Source organism: Pleurodeles waltl, chromosome 5 (genome assembly GCF_031143425.1).
Source record: "Pleurodeles waltl isolate 20211129_DDA chromosome 5, aPleWal1.hap1.20221129, whole genome shotgun sequence".
In the NCBI taxonomy this organism is placed as follows: domain Eukaryota; kingdom Metazoa; phylum Chordata; class Amphibia; order Caudata; family Salamandridae; genus Pleurodeles; species Pleurodeles waltl.
Genome location: NC_090444.1, coordinates 60,679,947 through 60,701,220, shown reverse-complemented (window position 1 = coordinate 60,701,220; position 21,274 = coordinate 60,679,947). Strand labels below are relative to the sequence as shown.

Sequence of the window (21,274 nt, the reverse complement as noted above, 5' to 3'; positions counted from 1 at the left end):
CCACCCGGACACCCCCCGCACCAAAAAGAGGATCCCTCGTTGGAGGGCGGCTCAGGAAGCCCACCCCTGGCCGCCCGCCGGCTCCCCGCACGGCCAGCACCTCCGGGTGCTGCTGCGGGAACCGGCCAGCTGACTTAGAGTCTGCCCGCTCCAGCAGGCAGACTCAGGGATGCTGGCGGCCGCTTGGGCCGCATGGCGTCGTCGGGCCCCCGGGATGGGGTCCGGGGCCCCTCCTCCTGGTAACAGGGAGCGCAACGGCGCTCCCCGGAGTCCTCCTCTTCTCAGGGCCCCGGGATGGGGTCCGGGGCCCCTTTCCTCCCCAGTGGGGAGCGCAACGGCGCTCCCCCAGGCCCTCTTCTCTTCGGCTGGGGGTGCACGACGGCACACCCCCACTCCTGCCTCTTCTCGGGGCCCCGGGATGGGGTCCGGGGCCCCATTTGACCATCTTCACGGGGAGCGTGACGGCGCTCCCCGACTTCTCTTCTGCTGGGGGGTGCGCGACGGCCCCCCCCCCCCATTACACCTTTCTTCATGGGGAGCGCGACGGCGCTCCCCGGCTTGTCTTCGCCGCCGGGGGCCCCGGGATGGGGTCCGGGGTCCCCATTCCACAGCGGCAGGGGGTGCGTGACGGCGCCCCCCACTATGGATCGTCCAACACGGGACCAGGCTTCACAGGGCCCCGGGATGGGGTCCGGGGTCCCTTTCTCTTCTGCGAGGGGGCGTGCGACGGCACCCCCCTTGCTCCTCTTTCTCCTGTGCAGCCCCCAGGCCCTGGCCCACCCTGGGGGCACAGTCTCAAGCAGCTGCGGAGCTCCACACGCTTCGTAGCTGCTTTCTCTAAGGTCAAAGGTCGCCATTCTTTGTCCTGGGATATCTCGGGCCCCCAAGGGCCGATTTTCTTCATTCTTGCGTCGTTCCGTTCCTGGTGACAAGCCCTTGCCACCAGGAGTACTCTCCTTAGGCCTCCTGGCCTGGAAGGGTCCCAGATCATCAGGGAGCCAGTTCCACTGACTCCTGCGCCAATCTTTCCTCTGGGTTCCCTCTTTTCCTTCTGGGCTGCGCGCTCTCCTTGCGCTAGTCCAGTCCTTCCCCCAACTAGTCCTCTGTGGGGGTAAGGGGGCCAGCTTGCCTGGCCCTGGCATTCGCCTCGCTGGCCTGGGATCCTTCAGGGGCAGAGTCCCTGCCCCAAGGGCAGTCAGGAGGTTCTTCCTTCCAGTTGTCCATGACGCCTGTCTGCAGTCCCAGTGTCCAGCAGTGAAGCACAGCCAAGAGAGAGAGGTCTCCCCTGTGCAGGACCTTTTAAGTGGGGGCGGAAGTGTCCAGCAGGTCTGCACCTCTGGCCTATCCAGATGTGCCACATCACTTCCTTGCTCCCATCCCCTCCTTCTTGCACAGTCTTCTGGGATAGCTCAAGATGGCATCCTCCAGGAGTTAGTTGCCACATGTGCTCTGAAAGTCTCAGCCCCTCCTACCTGACATTCCTCGCAGGGCTTCTCCAGCCGGCTCCTGGCACGGAATGACAGCTGGCTGATTGATGCTAGGCCCTGCTCCAGCAACTGGACAGAGCAGTAATTGGCCCTAATCCTGAGCTGAGGCATAGAAAGATGACATCCCTGGATGACCCATAAGTTGTACAACTATGCTCCTGTAACCTACTGCATCATTCTTTTCTTACAGGTTACAGTATACTTTGGTGTGACTCTGGTCTCGGTGGACACCAGAGAACTGGAGTTGCACCCTAGGCCCTCCTTTCCCATTGACATTCAATGGAGTATCCCCCCAATGCAAATATCTTAAGCACCCTGACATTGGCATTGAACTGGGTGTCCCTACAGTGAAAAGACAGTAAGCACACTGACTCTCCCTCACATGTATACACCCCTCTCATGAGACCTACTCCAGGTCACCACCCACTCTGCATAGTTCCTCCTGCGCCAGGACTATCTAAGCGCAGTTCTAGGGCTGCGCACACTAGGAATCCTCCTCCCACAGCCCTCACACGGGTGCACATCCATGCGCACACATGATCACATGTAAACTGCCCAGGGCCTCCTGCCCTTGCTGCGCCACAGCAGCCTTTCCTTAGCACGGCGACACCAGCGGTAAACACGCGCAGTCCATTTTACCATGTGTTTATTGTGCAGGAGTCACCTCATAGGAGGCTTCCCCACAGTAAACAGTCAAAAACCAGGTGGTCAAAAATCGAAAAATCAGGGCAGTCCTGATGGTCAGAACCGTCCTCTAACAAAGTGCACATGCTCTCTCCTTAAAAACATGGTGACATTGGCTCATACCCAATTGGCTTATTTAATTTACTTCTAAGCCCTAGACAAGTGCACTACATGTGCCCAGGGCCTGTAGATTAAATGGTACTAGTGGGCTGCAGCACTGATTGTGCCACCCACATAAGAAGCCCCCTAACCATGTCTCAGGCCTGCCTCTGCAGTGCCTGTGTGTGCAGTTTCACTGGCACTTCGACTTGGCATTTAAAAGTACTTGCCAATCCTTAAACTCCCCTTTTTCTACATATAAGTCACACCTAAGGTAGGCCCTAGGGAGCCCATCGAGTAGGGTGCTATGTAAGTAAAAGGCAGGACATATACCTGTGTAGTTTATATGCCCTGGTAGTGTAAAACTCCTAAATTCATTTCACACTGCTGTGAGGCCTGCTCCTTTCATAGGCTAGCCTTAGGGCTACCCTCAAATAGTGTTTGAGTGGTAGATTCTGATCTGGAAGGAGTAATCAGGTCATATTTAGTATTGCCAGAATAGTGATACAAAATCCTGTTGACTGGTGAAGTTGGATTTTATATTACTATTTTAGAAATGCTACTTTTAGAAGGTGAGTATTTCTCTACACTCAAATCCTTATGTGCCTTACAATCCACATCTGGCCAGGTTAGTTGACAGCTCCCTTGTGCATTTCACTCAGACAATCCTAAACACAGGATGCTCAGTCACACCTGCACATATCTGCATACTGAATGGGTCTTCCTGGGCTGGGAGGGTGGAGGGCCTGCACTTACATGTCAAAGGACAGTAGCCTGCCCTCACACAATGGACTGCTAAACCCCCTACTGGGACCCTGGCAGAGAGGATGGAACTGAAAGGGGACTTTGTGCACTTCTAAGCCACTCTTTGAAGTCTCCCCCACTTCAAAGGCACATTTGGGTATTTAAGCAGGGTCTCTGACCCCACCAACTCAGACAATTCAGGACCTGAACCTGCAACCTGTCAAGAGGAACTGCCTGGCTGCCCAAAGGACTCATCTGGACTGCTTTGTTGAGGACTGCTGCCCTGCTGTTGCCCTGTTGCCCTCTGACTTTGCTGAGAAGTGCTCTCCAAGGCTTTGGATTGAGCTTGCCTCCTGATTTCTGAAGTCTCAGGGCCAAAAAGACTTGGGCCTTCATTATGGCTTTGGCGGTCTCTGAGCGAGACCACCAAAGCCACTGCCGCCAGAAGACCGCCAGCGCTGGCAGTCTTCCGCCCGCCATATAATGGGTACTGGCGGATTTCCACCTCACTGTGCCATGCTAGCGGGCGGTGGCATTCTGGCGTTGCTACCACCTGCACCGCCCCGCCAGTAGGACGCCACCAGCAGTATTATGACCATTAATACGGCCTGGCGGTGTCCTGCTGGCGGGGTGTTGCCTGCGGTGGCAGCACCCCTTCCCGTTCCCTGCCGGACGACCTCCTCGCCAGACAAGGTAAGTTGGTTGTCCGACACGAGAGGGGAGTGTGTGAGTGTGTGGCGTCTGCGTGTGTGTATGAATGGGTGTGCATGTGTGAATGTGACTGTGAGTGTTATGGTGTATGCATGGTTGTATGCGTGTGAGTGAATGCGTGTATGAATGTTGAAGTGAGTGCATGTCTGCATGTAAGTGTGTATGCGTGTGAGTATTTGTGTTTGGATCTTTGCGTGTATGGATACGTGTGAGTGGATGCATGCCTGGAAGTGTAGGTGAATGGGTGTATGCCTGGTGCATGTTGATGTCTGTGTGCATGTATGTGGGGATGGGGGAATGGGGTGCTATGTGAGTAGGGGGGTGAGGGCGCTATGTGGGTGGGGTGGGTGGGGGGACGCTGTGACTGTTTGGGGACCGCCGGGTCAGAGATGAACATCTCTGGCCCAGCGGATCATACAGCCATGGCGGTATGGGTGGAGATGTGGCGGGTTGGCAGCGGCCAAACCTCCATACTCATACTGTGGCAGTCTTCACTGCCAGCCTGTTGGCGGTGATACCGCAACATTAACCCAGATGGTCGGAAGACCACAAGGGTCATAATGACCACCTTAATCTCTTCAGGAAACTCCTTGTGCGCCGAAAATCGACGTAGAGCCTGCCAGAAATGCCGCACAGCCGTTTTGCGACCGAGAAATCACCAGAGAACCCTACTGGATCGACACACAGATGAACCGGAATGACGATGCCGATTCCCCGAGTGGGAACCGACACAGAACCTGCTGTGCAACAGAAAATTCGATGCCTCACCCTACCGGATTGACGCAACGCCTGTGACTTCTTCCAGCATGCCCAGGATTTCCCTGCATTGTCCCTGGGCATTAAAAAGATTCCCGCATCGTAGTGAGGAACCAAGACTGTGCGCCAAGAAATGACGCAAAGCTCCTTGCAGCGTGGAAAGAAACAACACAACATCTGTTCCCCGTAGGAAAATCCGACACACACCTTATTTTTCCACACAGCTCCTCCTCTGCAGTCCTTGCGTGTTATTTTTCATGCAAACCAGGTACTTTGTGTAATAAAGAGACAACTGTTGATTTCTAAGATTTAAGACTCTTTTTAATCTTGCAAAAGTGATATCTCAACTTGTGCTTATTGAATCTTTATCGTTTTTACCTTATTTTAACCAGATAAATATCATATTTTTTTCTAAACCTGCGTGGTGTATTTTTGTGGTGTTTTCACTGTGTTACTGTATGATTTATTGCACAAATACACATCGCCTTCTAAGTTAAGCCTGACTGCTCTTTGCCAAGCCTTCCAGAGGGTGGGCACAGGATGATTTGGATTGTGTGTGACTTACCTTAACTAGGATTGTGGTCCCCACTCTGATAAGGGTGTATACCTCTGCCAACTAAAGACCCCATTTCTAACAGTCACATTTATATATGTTGGTGGGAGAGGCCGTCTCTGTAAAGTCCTTCCTCCGGGCTGTCTAGACATCCAACTTGGCTTAGATGCTCCACATTCACATCAGCCATTTTGTAAAGCGGTGTTTGCGTGTGCTGCCATACCGTCCCAGAGCTTTCACCTAGATCCTTGGTGGAGAGCTAGCCAATCTCACCCCCGGAGAGCTTCTCTTTTTATGCCTGGAATTTTTTCCAAGGGACTGCGTCAATGTCAGTGAGCAAGCGGCAACAGCTAACCTATAAGAAATGACAAAATTTGTAGTTTTAGGTTGTGTTTAGACATAGTACACTACCTGGTTCTAAAGGCAGCCTGAACCTACTTCTTGACCAAGCCCCTCTCCCCTCCTCATTTTCTGATACCATTGGTTTGTGTGGCCCTGTCCTAAGCTTGAAATGATGGATCATATCAGATGTGCTTTTACCCAGAGCAGTGTTACTGGGGTGATTGATAAAACTTTCCTGTGCAGAAGACATTTCATGACTCTACTTCTTTGTGTTTCTCAGACTACAGGGACGTCCGGGGATTCATCAGCACAGGCTACAGTGGGATGCAGAACAAGGAAGGAGACTTAACATCCTTGGTAAGGTATGAATGAATCTATGAGTGAGTAGAAGAAAGGTTAGTTAGTTTTCTAATGTGTGCTGCTACCAGTGAACAGCAACTTGCACTCTTGTTATATTGTGAGTAAAGGTGTGTGAAGGCCCTTGTACCGATGATCCAAGAGATCACTCAGCCTTTTAACCTGTAACTTTCTCTCCCTGTCACCACAGAGCTTATATCAATCTTGAGGGTCTCAAAGCGCCAAGACGCCTTGCAGTTGTTTGTGCCATACAAATACAATCAACATTCAAAACAAATCAAATCCTTTTTTTTATTGATATTCAGATGTAAGGTTTTGAAATTAACAAATAGAAAAATTCCTACCTAATTTGAAAAACGTTCTTATTTTGAAAAAAAAGTGTATACGTTGTTATTCATGATTCAAGTTTCTCAAGAATATTGATAAAGAGAAGTAAAGAAAGGTAACCTTAATCAGTAATCCTAATCAATCACTGCTCCTTCAGCAGCCTCCCTATGAGGATCACAAATTCCCTTGGCTTCCCTCGGTGAACCCACGCTCCGAGCATACATCTCCTCTAAGTTCCTGACCCGATCCATTTTAAATATCCAGGGTTCAAATGTGGGGTAGTCGGGGATTTCCACTTTTGTAGAATTAGCGACTTTGCTACTAAAGATCCAATGGAGAAATATTGTTGGTGCCGCATCCTTAGTTTACGAGTTGGTACAATCCCAAACAATGCACCGGTAGATATGGTTTGATATAGACCTGTACGTTTTTGCCCATAAAATTAATAACACTGTTCCAAAAATCACATGCTTTGGGACATAAAAAACCTGCATGTGCTCAATCTTCTTGTGGATAGTTACATCTAAAACGTTGACCCGAGGAGGTCGGGAACATCTGCTGCAGATGAAATAGGGTATGATACAGAGCCAATTTACCATAAAAAGCCATAAGTTCGTAATTTGTTCCTTGTATAGCTTTGTGGGTCATGCGATTGAATCCACCCCAGCCTGCAAAATCAATTTTCCCTTCAATATATTGTGAAATCGAAGCAAATGTCGATAAAGAAATCGAGCCATGCGAATACACCTATAGTGTCCGATACCCGTTCCCAAACCAATACGTTTATTTGAGAAGTCAGCTTTGTTAATAAATTCTTTTGCTGAGCTTGATGCCTGAATATAGGCCCGAAGATGTTCATAAATCTGGATACAGAAGAATGCTAGATCAGATGAGATATTGGCATTATCCACTGCTATTTGCCTCCAGGTTTTTATTTGCCCAGCTACTAAAATGTTCCTAAAATTCTTATCCCTAGCCCTGGCCCATTTCTTGATCATATTATAATGCAAGGTTACACCTATTAGCCCACATTCCTAAAAGGGCATCTCATATTCCTCTTGGAGCTGCAAAAACCTGTTAGCGTGTGCCCTCGGAAGCTCATACCGGGAATGCTTGGGTAGCTTCAGGATTTTCAGAAATGCAGGTAGCTGCACCTCAGACTCAGTAAGCATCTTCTGTAGATAAAGAAAGCTTGACAAAGTGCTCTCCGCGGCAACACGATTTAGTCAATCCAAAAATGCCGCTTGATAGTATTTCAGCATATGTGGGAGCGCCAAACCCCGTCTTCAATAGAAAGCTGAATCGTCATAAGTAAGTTTGGTACAGGGTTTTTTCCCTTGCCATACACACTCCCGCATCATCTGATCCACTTCCATAAAAAACGATTGCTTTACTGTATTAATAATGTTTGAAAAAATTAAAATAAACAATGGGAGAACCCACATTTAAATTGTCGCAACCTGTCCTATAATCAACAATGGTAGAATATCCCAACTGACCAAATAGGCGTGTGCCTTATTTATGGTGGTGCTATAGTTGAGTTTAAAGAGGTCTAAGAAATCATGGGAAACAAAGATACTTAAAACATAACTGGACAAGTAGCCGAGAAGTGTTCTCGCATTTCTCTTGGAGGATCGCAGATGAGCAGGGGTATAGAAACACTTCTGATTTAGCCTGTTTGATCTTGTAGCCCATAATGTCTGATAAAGATTACATTTTGGACAAAGTGTTACGGATATTATAATAATAATACTTGGATTTGTAGCGCGGCTAATCACCCATGAGGGTATCCCATGAGGCACTGTCCTTAGGCACAGGGAGATTAAATGATTTGCCTAGAATCACAGGATGTTGAGCTAACGTTGAGACTTGAGCCAGAATCCCCAGCTCCAAAGTCAGCAGCTCTAGCCATTACACCACATCCTGAGGGCCTGACCTCCCAGATAAAGAACAATGTACTTGGCAAATTTTTTAACATTTTGGAGCCCCAAAAAGCGGCGACAAGATTTCAGGATCCTGTCTAAAAGCCAACGCCAGTGGCTCGACAAACAGTGAAAAAAGGACCGGTGACATCGGACATCCCTCTGCATATTGAAATTGATCCTACTGCTTGGGAGTTAATCATAATCTTGGCTTCTGTCTTAGCATAAAGACCAAAGCGCAAAAGAGTTGCTTATAAAACATCCCATTGTACACCATCAATCACCTTCTCAACGTCAACCATAATTATAGCTGCGTCTGTGTTATTAGCTGAGAAGTAATCCATTGCCTGCACTCAGAAATTCATATTGATTGATGTTGACCTTCCAGGCAAAAAGCCATTTTGGTTCCTATGTACCACTGACACTATGGCGGGCAGGTAGCTCAGGGGATTTATCTTTTATTATGAGAGCTGACAATGACTGCTTCTGTGAAGTCTTTTGGGATTTCGCTTCCAACCAAGAATTCATTAAATAAAACTACTAAAAAATCCAGTATCTGTGCGATGAATATCTTATAGAATTAAGAAGGTATACCGTCATTGCCCCATGCCTTGGCATTAGGCATATGTTTAATAGCGTCCTGAATCTCTGCCAGCGTAATGGGGGCTTCTAGCGTTTTTCAGGATTCATTATCCAAGAGCAGTAGTTCGATTTGAAGCAAAAACGCTTCAGTCGTGCTGGGCATGGGATTTTTCTCAAGAAGTGTAAATTTCCGCATAGCCGTCTAAGAATACCTTACCTATCTGATATGGATCTATTACCGTAAAATTCTGCTTTGCATCTAAGATCATTTTAATAGCCCCCTGATTGCACCTCTTCTTAATTGACCACGCCAAAAGGCATCCAGCATGATTGTTCTCCTCCGAGAATTTCTGAAAACAGGAGCTTTGATTGATTGTGTCTCTCAGATCAAAATGATCTTTAAGATTCTGACTTGCCATTGCCAGGCTGGCTTTAGACTCCATTGTACTTAGGGTAAGATCCTCCCTTCTAGCCTGTTCTAATTCTTTTTGTAAGGTGGTGTTTGACCTGGCCCTTTTTGCGGGGTCACCCCCAAACTTTTTGCCTCCTTTCTCCTATTTTTTCTCACCAGTTTTTGTTGGCTTTAGGCCTCTGGACACTTTACCACTGTTAACCAGTGCTAAAGTGCATATGCTCTCTGTCTCAATTGTATTGGTGATTGGTTTATCCATGACTGGCATATTTACTTGTAAGTCCCTAGTAAAGTGCACTATGGGTGCCCAGGGCCTGGAAGTCAAATGCTACTAGTGGGCCTGCAGCACCGATTGTGCCACCCATGTAAGTAGCCCTGAAACATGTCTCAACCTGCCACTGCAGTGTCTGTGTGTGTTTTGCACTGCTAATGCCAATTCAACCTGGCAAGTGTACCCACTTGCCAGGCCCAAACCTTCCCTTTCACTACATGTAAGTAACCCGTAAGGTATGCCCTAGGTAGCCCCATGGGCAGGGTGCAGTGTATTTTAAAGGTAGGACATGTACTGGTGTGTTTTACATGTCCTGATAGTGAAATACTGCCAAATTCGTTTTTCACTATTGCAAGGCCTATCTCTCCCATAGGTTAACATGGGGGCTGCCTTTAAATATGTCATTGAATTGCAGTTTCCCATTGGGGGCAGATAGAGATAGGGAATTTGGGGTCTCTGAACTCACAATTTAAAAATACGTATTTTGGTAGAGTTGGTTTTTAGATTGTCTGTTTGAAAATGCCACTTTTACAAAGTGGGCAGGTTCTTGCTTAACCATTCTGTGCCTCTGCCCACCTGTGGAATCCACATCTGGGTCAGACTGACAGTTGCATTGTTTATGAATTCCCTCTAGGCAGTGTGTTTTGCCTTCACTTATCTTATGACCAAGCTGTAGGAAGTTGGCTCTGTATGTGCTATTTCAAAGTAAGGAATAGCATGCACAGAGTCCAAGGGTTCCCCTTAGAGGTAAAATAGTGGTAAAAAGAGATAATACTAATGCTCTATTTTGTGGTAGTGTGGTCGAGCAGTAGGCTTATCCAAGGAGTAGTGTTAAGCATTTGTTGTACATACACATAGACAATAAATGAGGTACACACACTCAGAGACAAATCCAGCCAATAGGTTTTGTATAGAAAAATATATTTTCTTAGTTTATTTTAAGAACCACAGGTTCAAATTTAACATGTAATATCTTGTTTGAAAGGTATTGCAGGTAAGTACCTTAGGAACTTTGAATCATTTCAATTGCATGTATACTTTTCAAGTTATTCTCAAATAGCTATTTTAAAAGTGGACACTGCAATTTTCACAGTTCCTGGGGGAGGTAAGTTTTTGTTAGTTTTACCAGGTAAGTACGACACTTACAGGGTTCAGTTCTTGGTCCAAGGTAGCCCACCGTTGGGGGTTCAGAGCAACCACAAAGTTACCACACCAGCAGCTCAGGGCCGGTCAGGTGCAGAGTTCAAAGTGGTGCCCAAAACGCATAGGCTTCAATGGAGAGAAGGGGGTGCCCCGGTTCCAGTCTGCCAGCAGGTAAGTACCCGCGTCTTCGGAGGGCAGACCAGGGGGGTTTTGTAGGGCACCGGGGGGGACACAAGCCCACACAGAAATTTCACCCTCAGCGGCGCGGGGGCGGCCGGGTGCAGTGTTAGAACAAGCGTCGGGTTCGCAATGGAAGTCAATGAGAGATCAAGGGATCTCTTCAGCGCTGCCGGCAGGCAAGGGGGGGCTTCCTCGGGGAAACCTCCACTTGGGCAAGGGAGAGGGACTCCTGGGGGTCACTTCTGCAGTAAAAGTCCGGTCCTTCAGGTCCTGGGGGCTGCGGGTGCAGGGTCTTTTCCAGGCGTCAGGACTTAGGTTTCAGAGAGTCGCGGTCAGGGGAAGCCTCGGGATTCCCTCTGCAGGCGGCGCTGTGGGGGCTCAGGGGGGACAGGTTTTGGTACTCACAGTCGTAGAGTATTCTGGGGGTCCTCCCTGAGGTGTTGGTTCTCCACCAGCCGAGTCGGGGTCGCCGGGTGCAGTGTTGCAAGTCTCACGCTTCTTGCGGGGAGATTGCAGGGATCTTTAAAGCTGCTCCTTTGGATAAAGTTGCAGTCTTTTTGGAGCAGGTCCGCTGTCCTCGGGAGTTTCTTGTCGTCGTCGAAGCAGGGCAGTCCTCAGAGGATTCAGAGGTCGCTGGTCCCTTTGGAAGGCGTCGCTGGAGCAGAGTTCTTTGGAAGGCAGGAGACAGGCCGGTGAGTTTCTGGAGCCAAGGCAGTTGTTGTCTTCTGGTCTTCCTCTGCAGGGGTTTTCAGCTAGGCAGTCCTTCTTCTTGTTGTTGCAGGAATCTAACTCTTTAGGTTCAGGGAAGCCCTTAAATACTAAATTTAAGGGCGTGTTTAGGTCTGGGGGGTTAGTAGCCAATGGCTACTAGCCCTGAGGGTGGGTACACCCTCTTTGTGCCTCCTCCCAAGGGGAGGGGGTCACATCCCTAATCCTATTGGGGGAATCCTCCATCTGCAAGATGGAGGATTTCTAAAAGTTAGAGTCACCTCAGCTCAGGACACCTTAGGGGCTGTCCTGACTGGCCAGTGACTCCTCCTTGTTTTTCTCATTATCTCTCCTGGACTTGCCGCCAAAAGTGGGGGCTGGGTCCAGGAGGCGGGCATCTCCACTAGCTGGAGTGCCCTGGGGCATTGTAACACGAAGCTTGAGCCTTTGAAGCTCACTGCTAGGTGTTACAGTTCCTGCAGGGGGGAGGTGTGAAGCACCTCCACCCAGAGCAGGCTTTGTTTCTGTCCTCAGAGAGCACAAAGGCTCTCACCGCATGAGGTCAGACACTCGTCTCTCAGCAGCAGGCTGGCACAGACCAGTCAGTCCTGCACTGAACAATTGGGTAAAATACAGGGGGTATCTCTAAGATGCCCTCTGTGTGCATTTTTTAATAAATCCAACACTGGCATCAGTGTGGGTTTATTATTCTGAGAAGTTTGATACTAAACTTCCCAGTATTCAGTGTAGCCATTATGGAGCTGTGGAGTTCGTTTTTGACAGACTCCCAGCCCATATACTCTTATGGCTACCCTGCACTTACAATGTCTAAGGTTTTGCTTAGACACTGTAGGGGCATAGTGCTCATGCACATATGCACTCACCTGTGGTATAGTGCACCCTGCCTTAGGGCTGTAAGGCCTACTAGAGGGGTGACTTACCTATGCCACAGGCAGTGGGAGGTTGGCATGGCACCCTGAGGGGAGTGCCATATCGACTTAGTCATTTTCTCCCCATCAGCACACACAAGCTGGCAAGCAGTGTGTCTGTGCTGAGTGAGGGGTCCCCAGGGTGGCATAAGACATGCTGCAGCCCTTAGAGACCTTCCCTGGCATCAGGGCCCTTGGTACCAGGGGTACCAGGGGTACCAGTTACAAGGGACTTACCTAGGTGCCAGGGTTGTGCCAATTGTGGAAACAATGGTACATTTTAGGTGAAAGAACACTGGTGCTGGGGCCTGGTTAGCAGGGTCCCAGCACACTTCTCAGTCAAGTCAGCATCAGTATCAGGCAAAAAGTGGGGGGTAACTGCAACAGGGAGCCATTTCTTTACACAAGCTGACAAAATTTCTCTGGAATGCACTTCTTAGTTTAAAGAAGACATTTATTATTACTACTTCACCACGAGGTTCCTGAGAGACGAGATTAGTAGGTTGGAAGCACACGTTTAAAAGTAGTCACAGCAATGAAAGAAAAATATATCAAAGTACTTCTCTATTGCAATGTACACAGCAAATACATGTGATTATATTATAGCATAACTTCAAAGCAAAGAATAAAAATCAAAATTCATCACCGTAGGGCCTATCACTGCTCGTCATCTTTCTCATGCCTGCAAGTTGATGACTCCTGTTCAACTGCGAGAAAGAGATTTTCCACCCAAATGGGAGGTCAGGCAGCTGACGTCCGCTCCTGACTGAAGCCTTGGAAAATTCCCCCTTGCTGCTGCCCAGGGCCACCGTTTATAGCAAAAATGCTGGCTTGTTTAGGTAAACCTTGACAGAAATGTGTCGAAAGTTGGCCACCGTTTCGAGACACGCCCCTCAAGGTCAGACCCTTTTCTGCACTAAAGAAAAACACCAAAATATGCGCTCTCTTATCACGCTAGGGCTCGGTGTGAACAAAATACGAAAAACACAGCTTGGTCTATCATGTGAAAAAACACAGCTCATCTGCAATGTCTCAACTGCAATGTCTAACGCCACAATAAAGCCAATAGGCAGCTGAACTGAATATAGAATGTAATGTCTAATGCCATGTTAAAGCCAATAGGCAGCTAAACTGAATACAACATGTAATGTGCTACTGGTGAACATTGAACAACTAATATGCGCAGTGGTGAAACACAAAGTCAGTGGTCAAACACAAATAATGGCATAACACAGTGACACAAAGAGAGCTGAGGTGTGTCCTGAATATCCCGATGAGTCTTCTGGGCTAGAATGGGGAGGGAGGAGCTGACACCTGAACCTGAAAGGGCTGTGCCTGTCCTCACACAGTGCAATCTCCAACCCCCTGGAGTGTGTCTGGGGCCGGATCTTGTGAACAACAGAGACTTCTCTTTGAAGTTGGCCTACTTCAAAGGCAGAAATGAGTATAAGTAGGGGACCAAAAACCCCAGACTTTCAGATTACTTCTGGATCAAGACGAACCTCTGCCAAGGAGAAGAGCTTGATGCTTGAGGACTAGCCAATCTGCCTGTTGCTTTGCTGTGCTGGCCTGCCACTGTTGCTTCTGCCTTAAGAGGGAAAGAACTGGACTTTGCTTTTTGAAATCCTGCTTGTGATGTTTCTTCAAGGGCTTTGACTGAGCTTGCCCCCCTGTTCTGAAATCACAGGGAAAAATCCACGCACCACTGTGTGAGCCTCAGAAACATCGACGTAGCGCTTGCACCGTAGCTGAAAAATCAATGCATAGCCAGTACAATCGATGTATTGCAAGCCCAGCACGGATTCATCGCTGCCGTGCATCTGGATTTTCCATGCACCGTCCCTGGGCGTCAAAATCTTCAATATCACATCACAGATCTTAGGCTGCTTGCCCGGAAATTGCTTCCCTGCGAGGAAAGAATTGACGCATCGCTTGCCCAGCAGAAAAAGAATCCATGCATGGCCTCACTTGCGAGTAAGGAATCAACACATCGCTTGCTTTTCCATTGCATGCTCGCCTGTGCGGCTTTATTTTTGACTCATACCAGATACTTTGTGCTAAAACAACGCATCCATTGATTTCTATGGACTAAGACTCTTTTTACTTTAAAAAATAATTTATTTGCTTGTGTATGTTTTTTTGTTGTTGTTTTGGTCTTGTTTGATGTAGATAAAAACTAGCTATTTTTCTAAACTGGTGTGGAGTCTTTTTGTGGTAATTTCACTGTGTTACTGTTTGTGTTCGTAGAAATACTTTACACATTACCTCTGAGATGAGCCTGACTGCTTGTGCCAGCTACCAAGGAGGTGAGCAGGGTTATCTGAGCTGTGTATCTCCATTCCCCTGACTAGAGTGAGGGTCCCTGCTTGGACAGAGTGCAGACTGACTGCCAACCAGAGACCCCATTTCTAACAGGTGGCAATTTCCTCGCATCTTGTTCTATTTAAATGGTCTATGGTTTCTTCCAATATAAAGGCTTTACATGTCCCCCAGACTGAAGAATGTGAGGCAGTATCTGTGTTTCTTTGTAGAAAATCAGTTAAGGCAATTTGCATATTGGCTGATCAGTCTTCTTGAGTCAATATTTATCTGTCTAAGGACCATCACGTTTCTTCCCTTAAGGTGTTAATCATTTTCATATCTATGTATGGACCAGAATGGTTGGAAAACAGGTTCAAATATATGCCAGATCCAGCCCTTCTCGAACTTTATGATATTAAAAAGTAATCTATATGAGATGCTGAATTGAAGCATTTGTAAATTCACACCCCGTTGGATTGTCAGCCCTTCGGGGGTTGATCAAAGCAAGATCCCACTCCAGCCGAGGCAGTACCTTTGTTGACTTAGGTTTATTCTGATGTTGACTTTTGTGAGAGGAATCACGGCTAACTTCTTGAATGGGATTGAAATCACCTCCCATTATTATTGATCCTGTAAGGAGGATACATTTTGTAGACTTTTTCCAGGGAAGTCACTTTGTCCTCCAGGGACCCATGGAAATTGACTAGATGGATGGCTATATTATAGGTTCTTAGGCTAACTAGGATCCACCTAGCTTTTGGACTTCGCAACACCCATAGCACTTCTATAAATCTCTGAGTTAGTAGAATTGTGACCCCCCCACCACTGCTGCAAACAATGCCTGCAATGTAAATCGCAGCATAGCTGGTTGCTGAGCTGATGCCTTCAGATGCGTCTCTTGTAGAAAAATTATTTGAGCATCTGTAGATTTAACCCATGCTAAAATCGATTTATGTTTGCTTGGATTGTCCATGCCACTCGTTCTACATGAGATAGCCCTAAATATTTCCATGTTGGAAATTGGGATAGTCATATTAATGTTAATATCTCCCTAATGGCTCCTTCGTACTTTGATCTATTACCATGTTACGTCCCTTCCAACCCAAAACTCGGATGCCTCTCTGAATTTTATTTTTAAATGAACATTCCAAGGTGAAAGATACTCCGATTGTGTAGTAATTATTCTCCTGATTTTTTTTTTTTCCTTGTAATGCTCCCCCCTCCCTTCCCGCCTAGTGCTCCCTTAATCCCGTCCCACTATCCTTGTCTCTGGAGCCCTCCCTGACTGCAGCCCCTTGGAGAGTTACCCCCTCTTCTTCCCTCCGTGCACCCCTTCCTCCCCCAAGTCCCACCAGCCCCCCTCCATGCAGCCCCTTCCCCCCAACCACACCCACCTCCCTTCCTTCTCCTCCTTGTCCCCACTATGCCACCTTGACATAGCGCCTTGAGACTGTTTTTGGCTGCTGTCAGTGACGCTCAAAACCTCAAAATCAAATTAATGTAAAATCAATCCAGTATATATACAACTTTCCTAATATACTCCAGTGCAGCATTAACACATAAAAAATACTTCTTATTATTATCAAACACTTATGTCAGGATCTTCCCCTTAAGGAAGCACAAGAGAGCCTTGAAGGCAAAGATATTAGTCGTACACACAATACTAGCACAACATCCTACTTCCCTTGCCAAGATATTGTGTGTACCGATGTAAGGTCCCAAGGTGGGTCAAGTGGTAATGGGCATGGCCGCAGTGTCAGAGCTCATGCGGTTCCTGCTTGGAGTAAGGACTACATTTTTCCCTAAAATTCTAGAAGGAGTAATGTTATGAGTTACGCTACAAGAGTCATATCTTCTTTCATTTATGGGAGGGAGAAGTGTTGTCATTTATCCACAGCAGAATTGCCTAACACATTAATATTATACAAGCTTGTCAAAATTCTCAGTTTTGAGTTTTAGATGTTATATCTATTTGTTTAAATATATACTAATGTACTATTTCTTCCTCCCCCACTTCCCCCTTGTCCTCTCAGTTGGTTCTTACCAACGCTCCATTAACCGTTGACTGTGGCAGTTGACTATGTCTGAGGTAATATCATCAACTGATGTGCCTGAGAGGCTGTCATTGCTTTTGTCAACAAACACTCCTTTCAATCCCTTATTGAAGTGTATCTAATAATTTACAATAAACTCCTAATGCCTCATTCCAACCCATCCTGTCGCACGATGACGTAATGGCCTTTACTGTACACACATTCCAGAGTCTTCATATACCTGCAACTGCCATAACTTTTAGCTCTGGTCGCCCTCATCACAGTCGTTACAGGCCACGTGGGTCCAACTTTCTTAAAGGAAAAATCCCTTTTGCAGGCACTGTCTTTCACAGATGGCCATGCGCTCTACAAGGGGAGTACACAAAACACCAAACTATCCCACAGTCCGCCTTGAATTTACTGAAGTTTTGCATAAGGCTAACTCATCACACATCTGGAACGACAGGGGAGGCGTAAGGAATATGCACAGGGTGGACAGTAATCATAGTAATAAGGATTACCGATTAGTAATCAAGTGATTACCTCCACCCCACTCTTCCTTGCCTTACAAATGAGAGATGTTTCAAAGCCATGAAAGTTTTCAGCCTGGCAGAAATAGAACACTCCACTGTAAAGAATGTCACACAGTCCTCTGTCTATTATTCTAGTCATAATTTAGCTGTCAGTTCTCGACCACCTGGGTCTGCTCAGAGGCTTGGACTCTTGTATATAAAGGTAATTAGGTTGTGCAAACATGAGAGGCATTGCTGCTTTGTAAATTGTCCTTGGACCTCAGATTTGGAGGCCCCCATCCCTTGATTGTAGATCGAGTTGGGTCATGGTGGAATAGCCACCAGAGTTAAGAGTGAGCTAAAGAAATATTAGAACAAATTTCCCTCCTTAGGAAGCTGTGTTTCACCGCTGACTAGCAGTCTAGTAGGTGACAAGCTGCAAGACACAAGAAGAAGTGCTTTGTGCGAGGGAGGGTGGAGAGAGTGTGTCATTCTTTCTTCTTTGTCTAGTGCCAGGGTGTGGAAGTGGAGGGAGTGAAGAGGAAACTTAGCATTCTTTCTTCTGTGTCTGGTGCCAGTGCGTGGGTGTGGAGGGAGCACGGAGAGGTCATGGCAGCCTTTTCTCTGTGTCTGGTGCCAGTGTGTGGGTGTGGAGGGAGCGTGGAGAGGTTGTGGCAGTCTTTCTTCTGTGGAGCCAGCGCGTGGGTGTGGAGGGAGCGTGGAGAGGTCGTGGCAGTCTTTCTTCTGTGGTGCCAGCGCATGAGTGTGGATGGAGCGTGGAGAGGTCGTGGCAGTCCTTCTTCTGTGGAGCCAGCGCGTGGGTGTGGAGGGAGCGTGGAGAGGTCGTGGCAGTCCTTCTTCTGTGGTGCCAGCGTGTGGGTGTGGATGGAGCATGGAGAGGTCGTGGCAGTCCTTCTTCTGTGGAGCCAACGCGTGGGTGTGGAGGGAGCGTGGAGAGGTCGTGGCAGTCTTTCTTCTGTGGAGCCAGCGCGTGAGTGTGGATGGAGCCTGGAGAGGTTGTGGCAGTCCTTCTTCTGTGGAGCCAACGCGTGGGTGTGGAGGCAGCGTGGAGAGGTCGTGGCAGTCCTTCTTCTGTGGTGCCAGTGCGTGAGTGTGGATGGAGCATGGAGAGGTTGTGGCAGTCCTTCTTCTGTGGAGCCAACGCGTGGGTGTGGAGGGAGCGTGGAGAGGTCGTGGCAGTCTTTCTTCTGTGGTGCCAGCGCATGAGTGTGGATGGAGCGTGGAGAGGTCGTGGCAGTCCTTCTTCTGTGGTGCCAGCGCATGAGTGTGGATGGAGCGCGGAGAGGTCGTGGCAGTCCTTCTTCTGTGGAGCCAGCGCGTGGGTGTGGAGGGAGCGTGGAGAGGTCGTGGCAGTCCTTCTTCTGTGGTGCCAGCGTGTGGGTGTGGATGGAGCATGGAGAGGTCGTGGCAGTCCTTCTTCTGTGGAGCCAACGCGTGGGTGTGGAGGGAGCGTGGAGAGGTCGTGGCAGTCTTTCTTCTGTGGTGCCAGCGCATGAGTGTGGATGGAGCGTGGAGAGGTAGTGGCAGTCCTTCTTCTGTGGTGCCAGCGCATGAGTGTGGATGGAGCGTGGAGAGGTCGTGGCAGTCCTTCTTCTGTGGAGCCAGCGCGTGGGTGTGGAGGGAGCGTGGAGAGGTCGTGGCAGTCCTTCTTCTGTGGTGCCAGCGTGTGGGTGTGGATGGAGCATGGAGAGGTCGTGGCAGTCCTTCTTCTGTGGAGCCAACGCGTGGGTGTGGAGGGAGCGTGGAGAGGTCGTGGCAGTCTTTCTTCTGTGGAGCCAGCGCGTGAGTGTGGATGGAGCATGGAGAGGTCGTGGCAGTCCTTCTTCTGTGGAGCCAACGCGTGGGTGTGGAGGGAGCGCGGAGAGGTCGTGGCAGTCCTTCTTCTGTGGTGCCAGCGCGTGAGTGTGGATGGAGCATGGAGAGGTTGTGGCAGTCCTTCTTCTGTGGAGCCAACGCGTGGGTGTGGAGGGAGCGTGGAGAGGTCATGGCAGTCTTTCTTCTGTGGAGCCAGCACGTGGGTGTGGAGGGAACGTGGAGAGGTCGTGGCAGTATCTTCTGTGGTGCCAGCGTGTGGGTGTGAAGGGAGCGTAGAGAGATTGTGGTAGTCTTTCTTCTGTGTCTAGTGCTGGCGCCTGGGTGTAGGGTGACTGTATCTAGTGCCAGGCTTTGAGCTGACAGGTTTTAACTGCCAGGTGTAACTTTCTCCAAACAGGGCCCAGAGTTCGCCATTTCCCATGAAGATTTTGTGAAGAGTGTTCTTCCGTCCATGACAGAGACAGACACTGTAGTGTTTAATTTCACTCTAGATGGTGAGTAATGTCATCTCATGCATTGTGTGCGGTGTTGTGTTGTGATGTGATAGTGTGTTATTTGCTTAACCTTCTGATGTGGTGTTTGATGTTGTATATTGTGTGATGTCACATGATGTGTGATGTTGCTTTTCGTAGGGCTGTGAAGTGTTTTGTTTTAGTTGCTGTGTATGATGTTGCATACTTTGGGTCTTTGATACATGGTGCAAGTTCCGTCACATTGTGTCGCGATGTTTCAATATGTCGTTTCATATGATGTTTTGTTATATCATGTTCTGTTATGGAGTGAGAAATGCTACGTCACATCATGTTATAGTATGTGTGAAGGCAGTGATACCTGTGTGGTGAAACCATGTCTCACAGCTCCTTGGCTCTAAGCTGTGACATTGTGGAGACACCGCAGTGCTGATGGAACACATCATTTACAAATGTGTGATGAAGATTGTTGAGTATACTAGAGTATAAATTTGGCCATGGAGACCATAAAGTCCCACTTCCTCCTTACTTATTCTGTGGTGAGGGACAGCCAGTAGCCGCATGCAGAGCTTACTTGTCAAACACGTTAGGGAGCTGATCTACCAACATTTTGCGTTGGGTTTGCGTCATGAAAGCGACACAAACCAGTACAAAATATTTTTTCTATTATTTACTTTCCAGTACAAAATTTGTTTTGAGCTGGAAAATTACTAAAAGTAGCACAAAGTAGTGTGAGGCGCTGCTTTGCATTACTTTGCGGCAAGGGGGTGTTACATGGGAGTTCCCATGCAACCACCCACGCTTTTTGACACAAAACCTTATCTACCAAAAACGTGATACAGGGTTTTGCGTAAAAAATTAATGCTTTTTAAAACCAGGTGTTAAAAGGATGAATGTTGTCATTTATCTTTTCTTTTCCAACTTTGCATGTGTGCAGCACTGTGCCCTTAGGAGGAGTCCCTGGGGGAGCAAATCTGTTTTTGGAAACTCACCTTTGGCTGTCAGACAGTGGAATTCGAACCCTGAAATGTTGGCACTGGACATAACCCCGTTTGAGGGTTACACTGTCAGTTCCAAACTAACCTGTCTCTCAAAGGTGCTGGGTTGGGAGGGGGCAAATCCTTTGTCCTTTGTCCGTTGTAAGGAACACAAACTCACCTTTCTGTGAAAGTCCTATATATTTTGGTGCAGTCTATAGTAGTTGCAGAAGACTCAAGCTCTGAAACCTGACTTAAATCCTCTTCAGGGTACTAGGTTCAAGTACACTGGGGCTGACATTACTAGCTGAACCTCTACTTAGAGTATTGTCCTCCACTGTAGCCCCTCGGGCGCTCATTCGGAACATCCTGAGGGTTGTTCATTGGTTAATCGCTACATGTTCCATCCATAGGACCTGCTTGCTGGACTGTAAGGGTTCTGGAATAGAGAATTGAAACATTTCATAAGATTTTGCTTGAATGGTTGTTTAGTAGGGTTTGTCAGGTACCTTTTGCAACAGTTTATAGACTAGCAGGTCTCTTTGAGAAATGTGTGTCTCCTTGTCAGATGGACTCCTGGTAATCATTTCTAGGTGGGTAAGAGGAATGAGTATCTTTTCAAGAAACTGAAATAGTCAGAAGTAATTTTCCATGTATATCGCTGATACCGTTGGTTTTTTTGAGTAATGTATACACCTCTTTGATGCTTGTGTCAACTGAATATCTAGTTCATTAAGTGTAATGGTAGAGTTTTGCAGTGACTCACTTCAAAGAGCAAAAAGTTAATCTGGAAGACTTTGAACCTATGGAGTTGACCGCCGTTCCCGTACTTTTTCTAACATACCTGGCTGCTTCCCAGATATTTTTCTGATTTAGAAATGGAAACTTTGCTGCTGATAATTGCATGTTTGTGTTGAATGACAGGGTTCGAGTTTCTG

General features: G+C 47.8%; 1 protein-coding gene across 2 annotated transcripts in view; it reads left to right on the top strand.

Moving 5' to 3' along the window:
* The window catches only part of GCKR (glucokinase regulator), a 660,332-nt gene that overhangs the window by 614,877 nt on the left and 24,181 nt on the right, over positions 1–21,274 (top strand). For both annotated transcript variants that reach the window (XM_069233566.1, XM_069233565.1), the window contains 2 exons: positions 5,657–5,733; positions 19,287–19,383. In XM_069233566.1, coding sequence (XP_069089667.1) covers positions 5,657–5,733; positions 19,287–19,383 — 174 coding nt within the window. The remainder of the gene's footprint in view (positions 1–5,656; positions 5,734–19,286; positions 19,384–21,274) is intronic.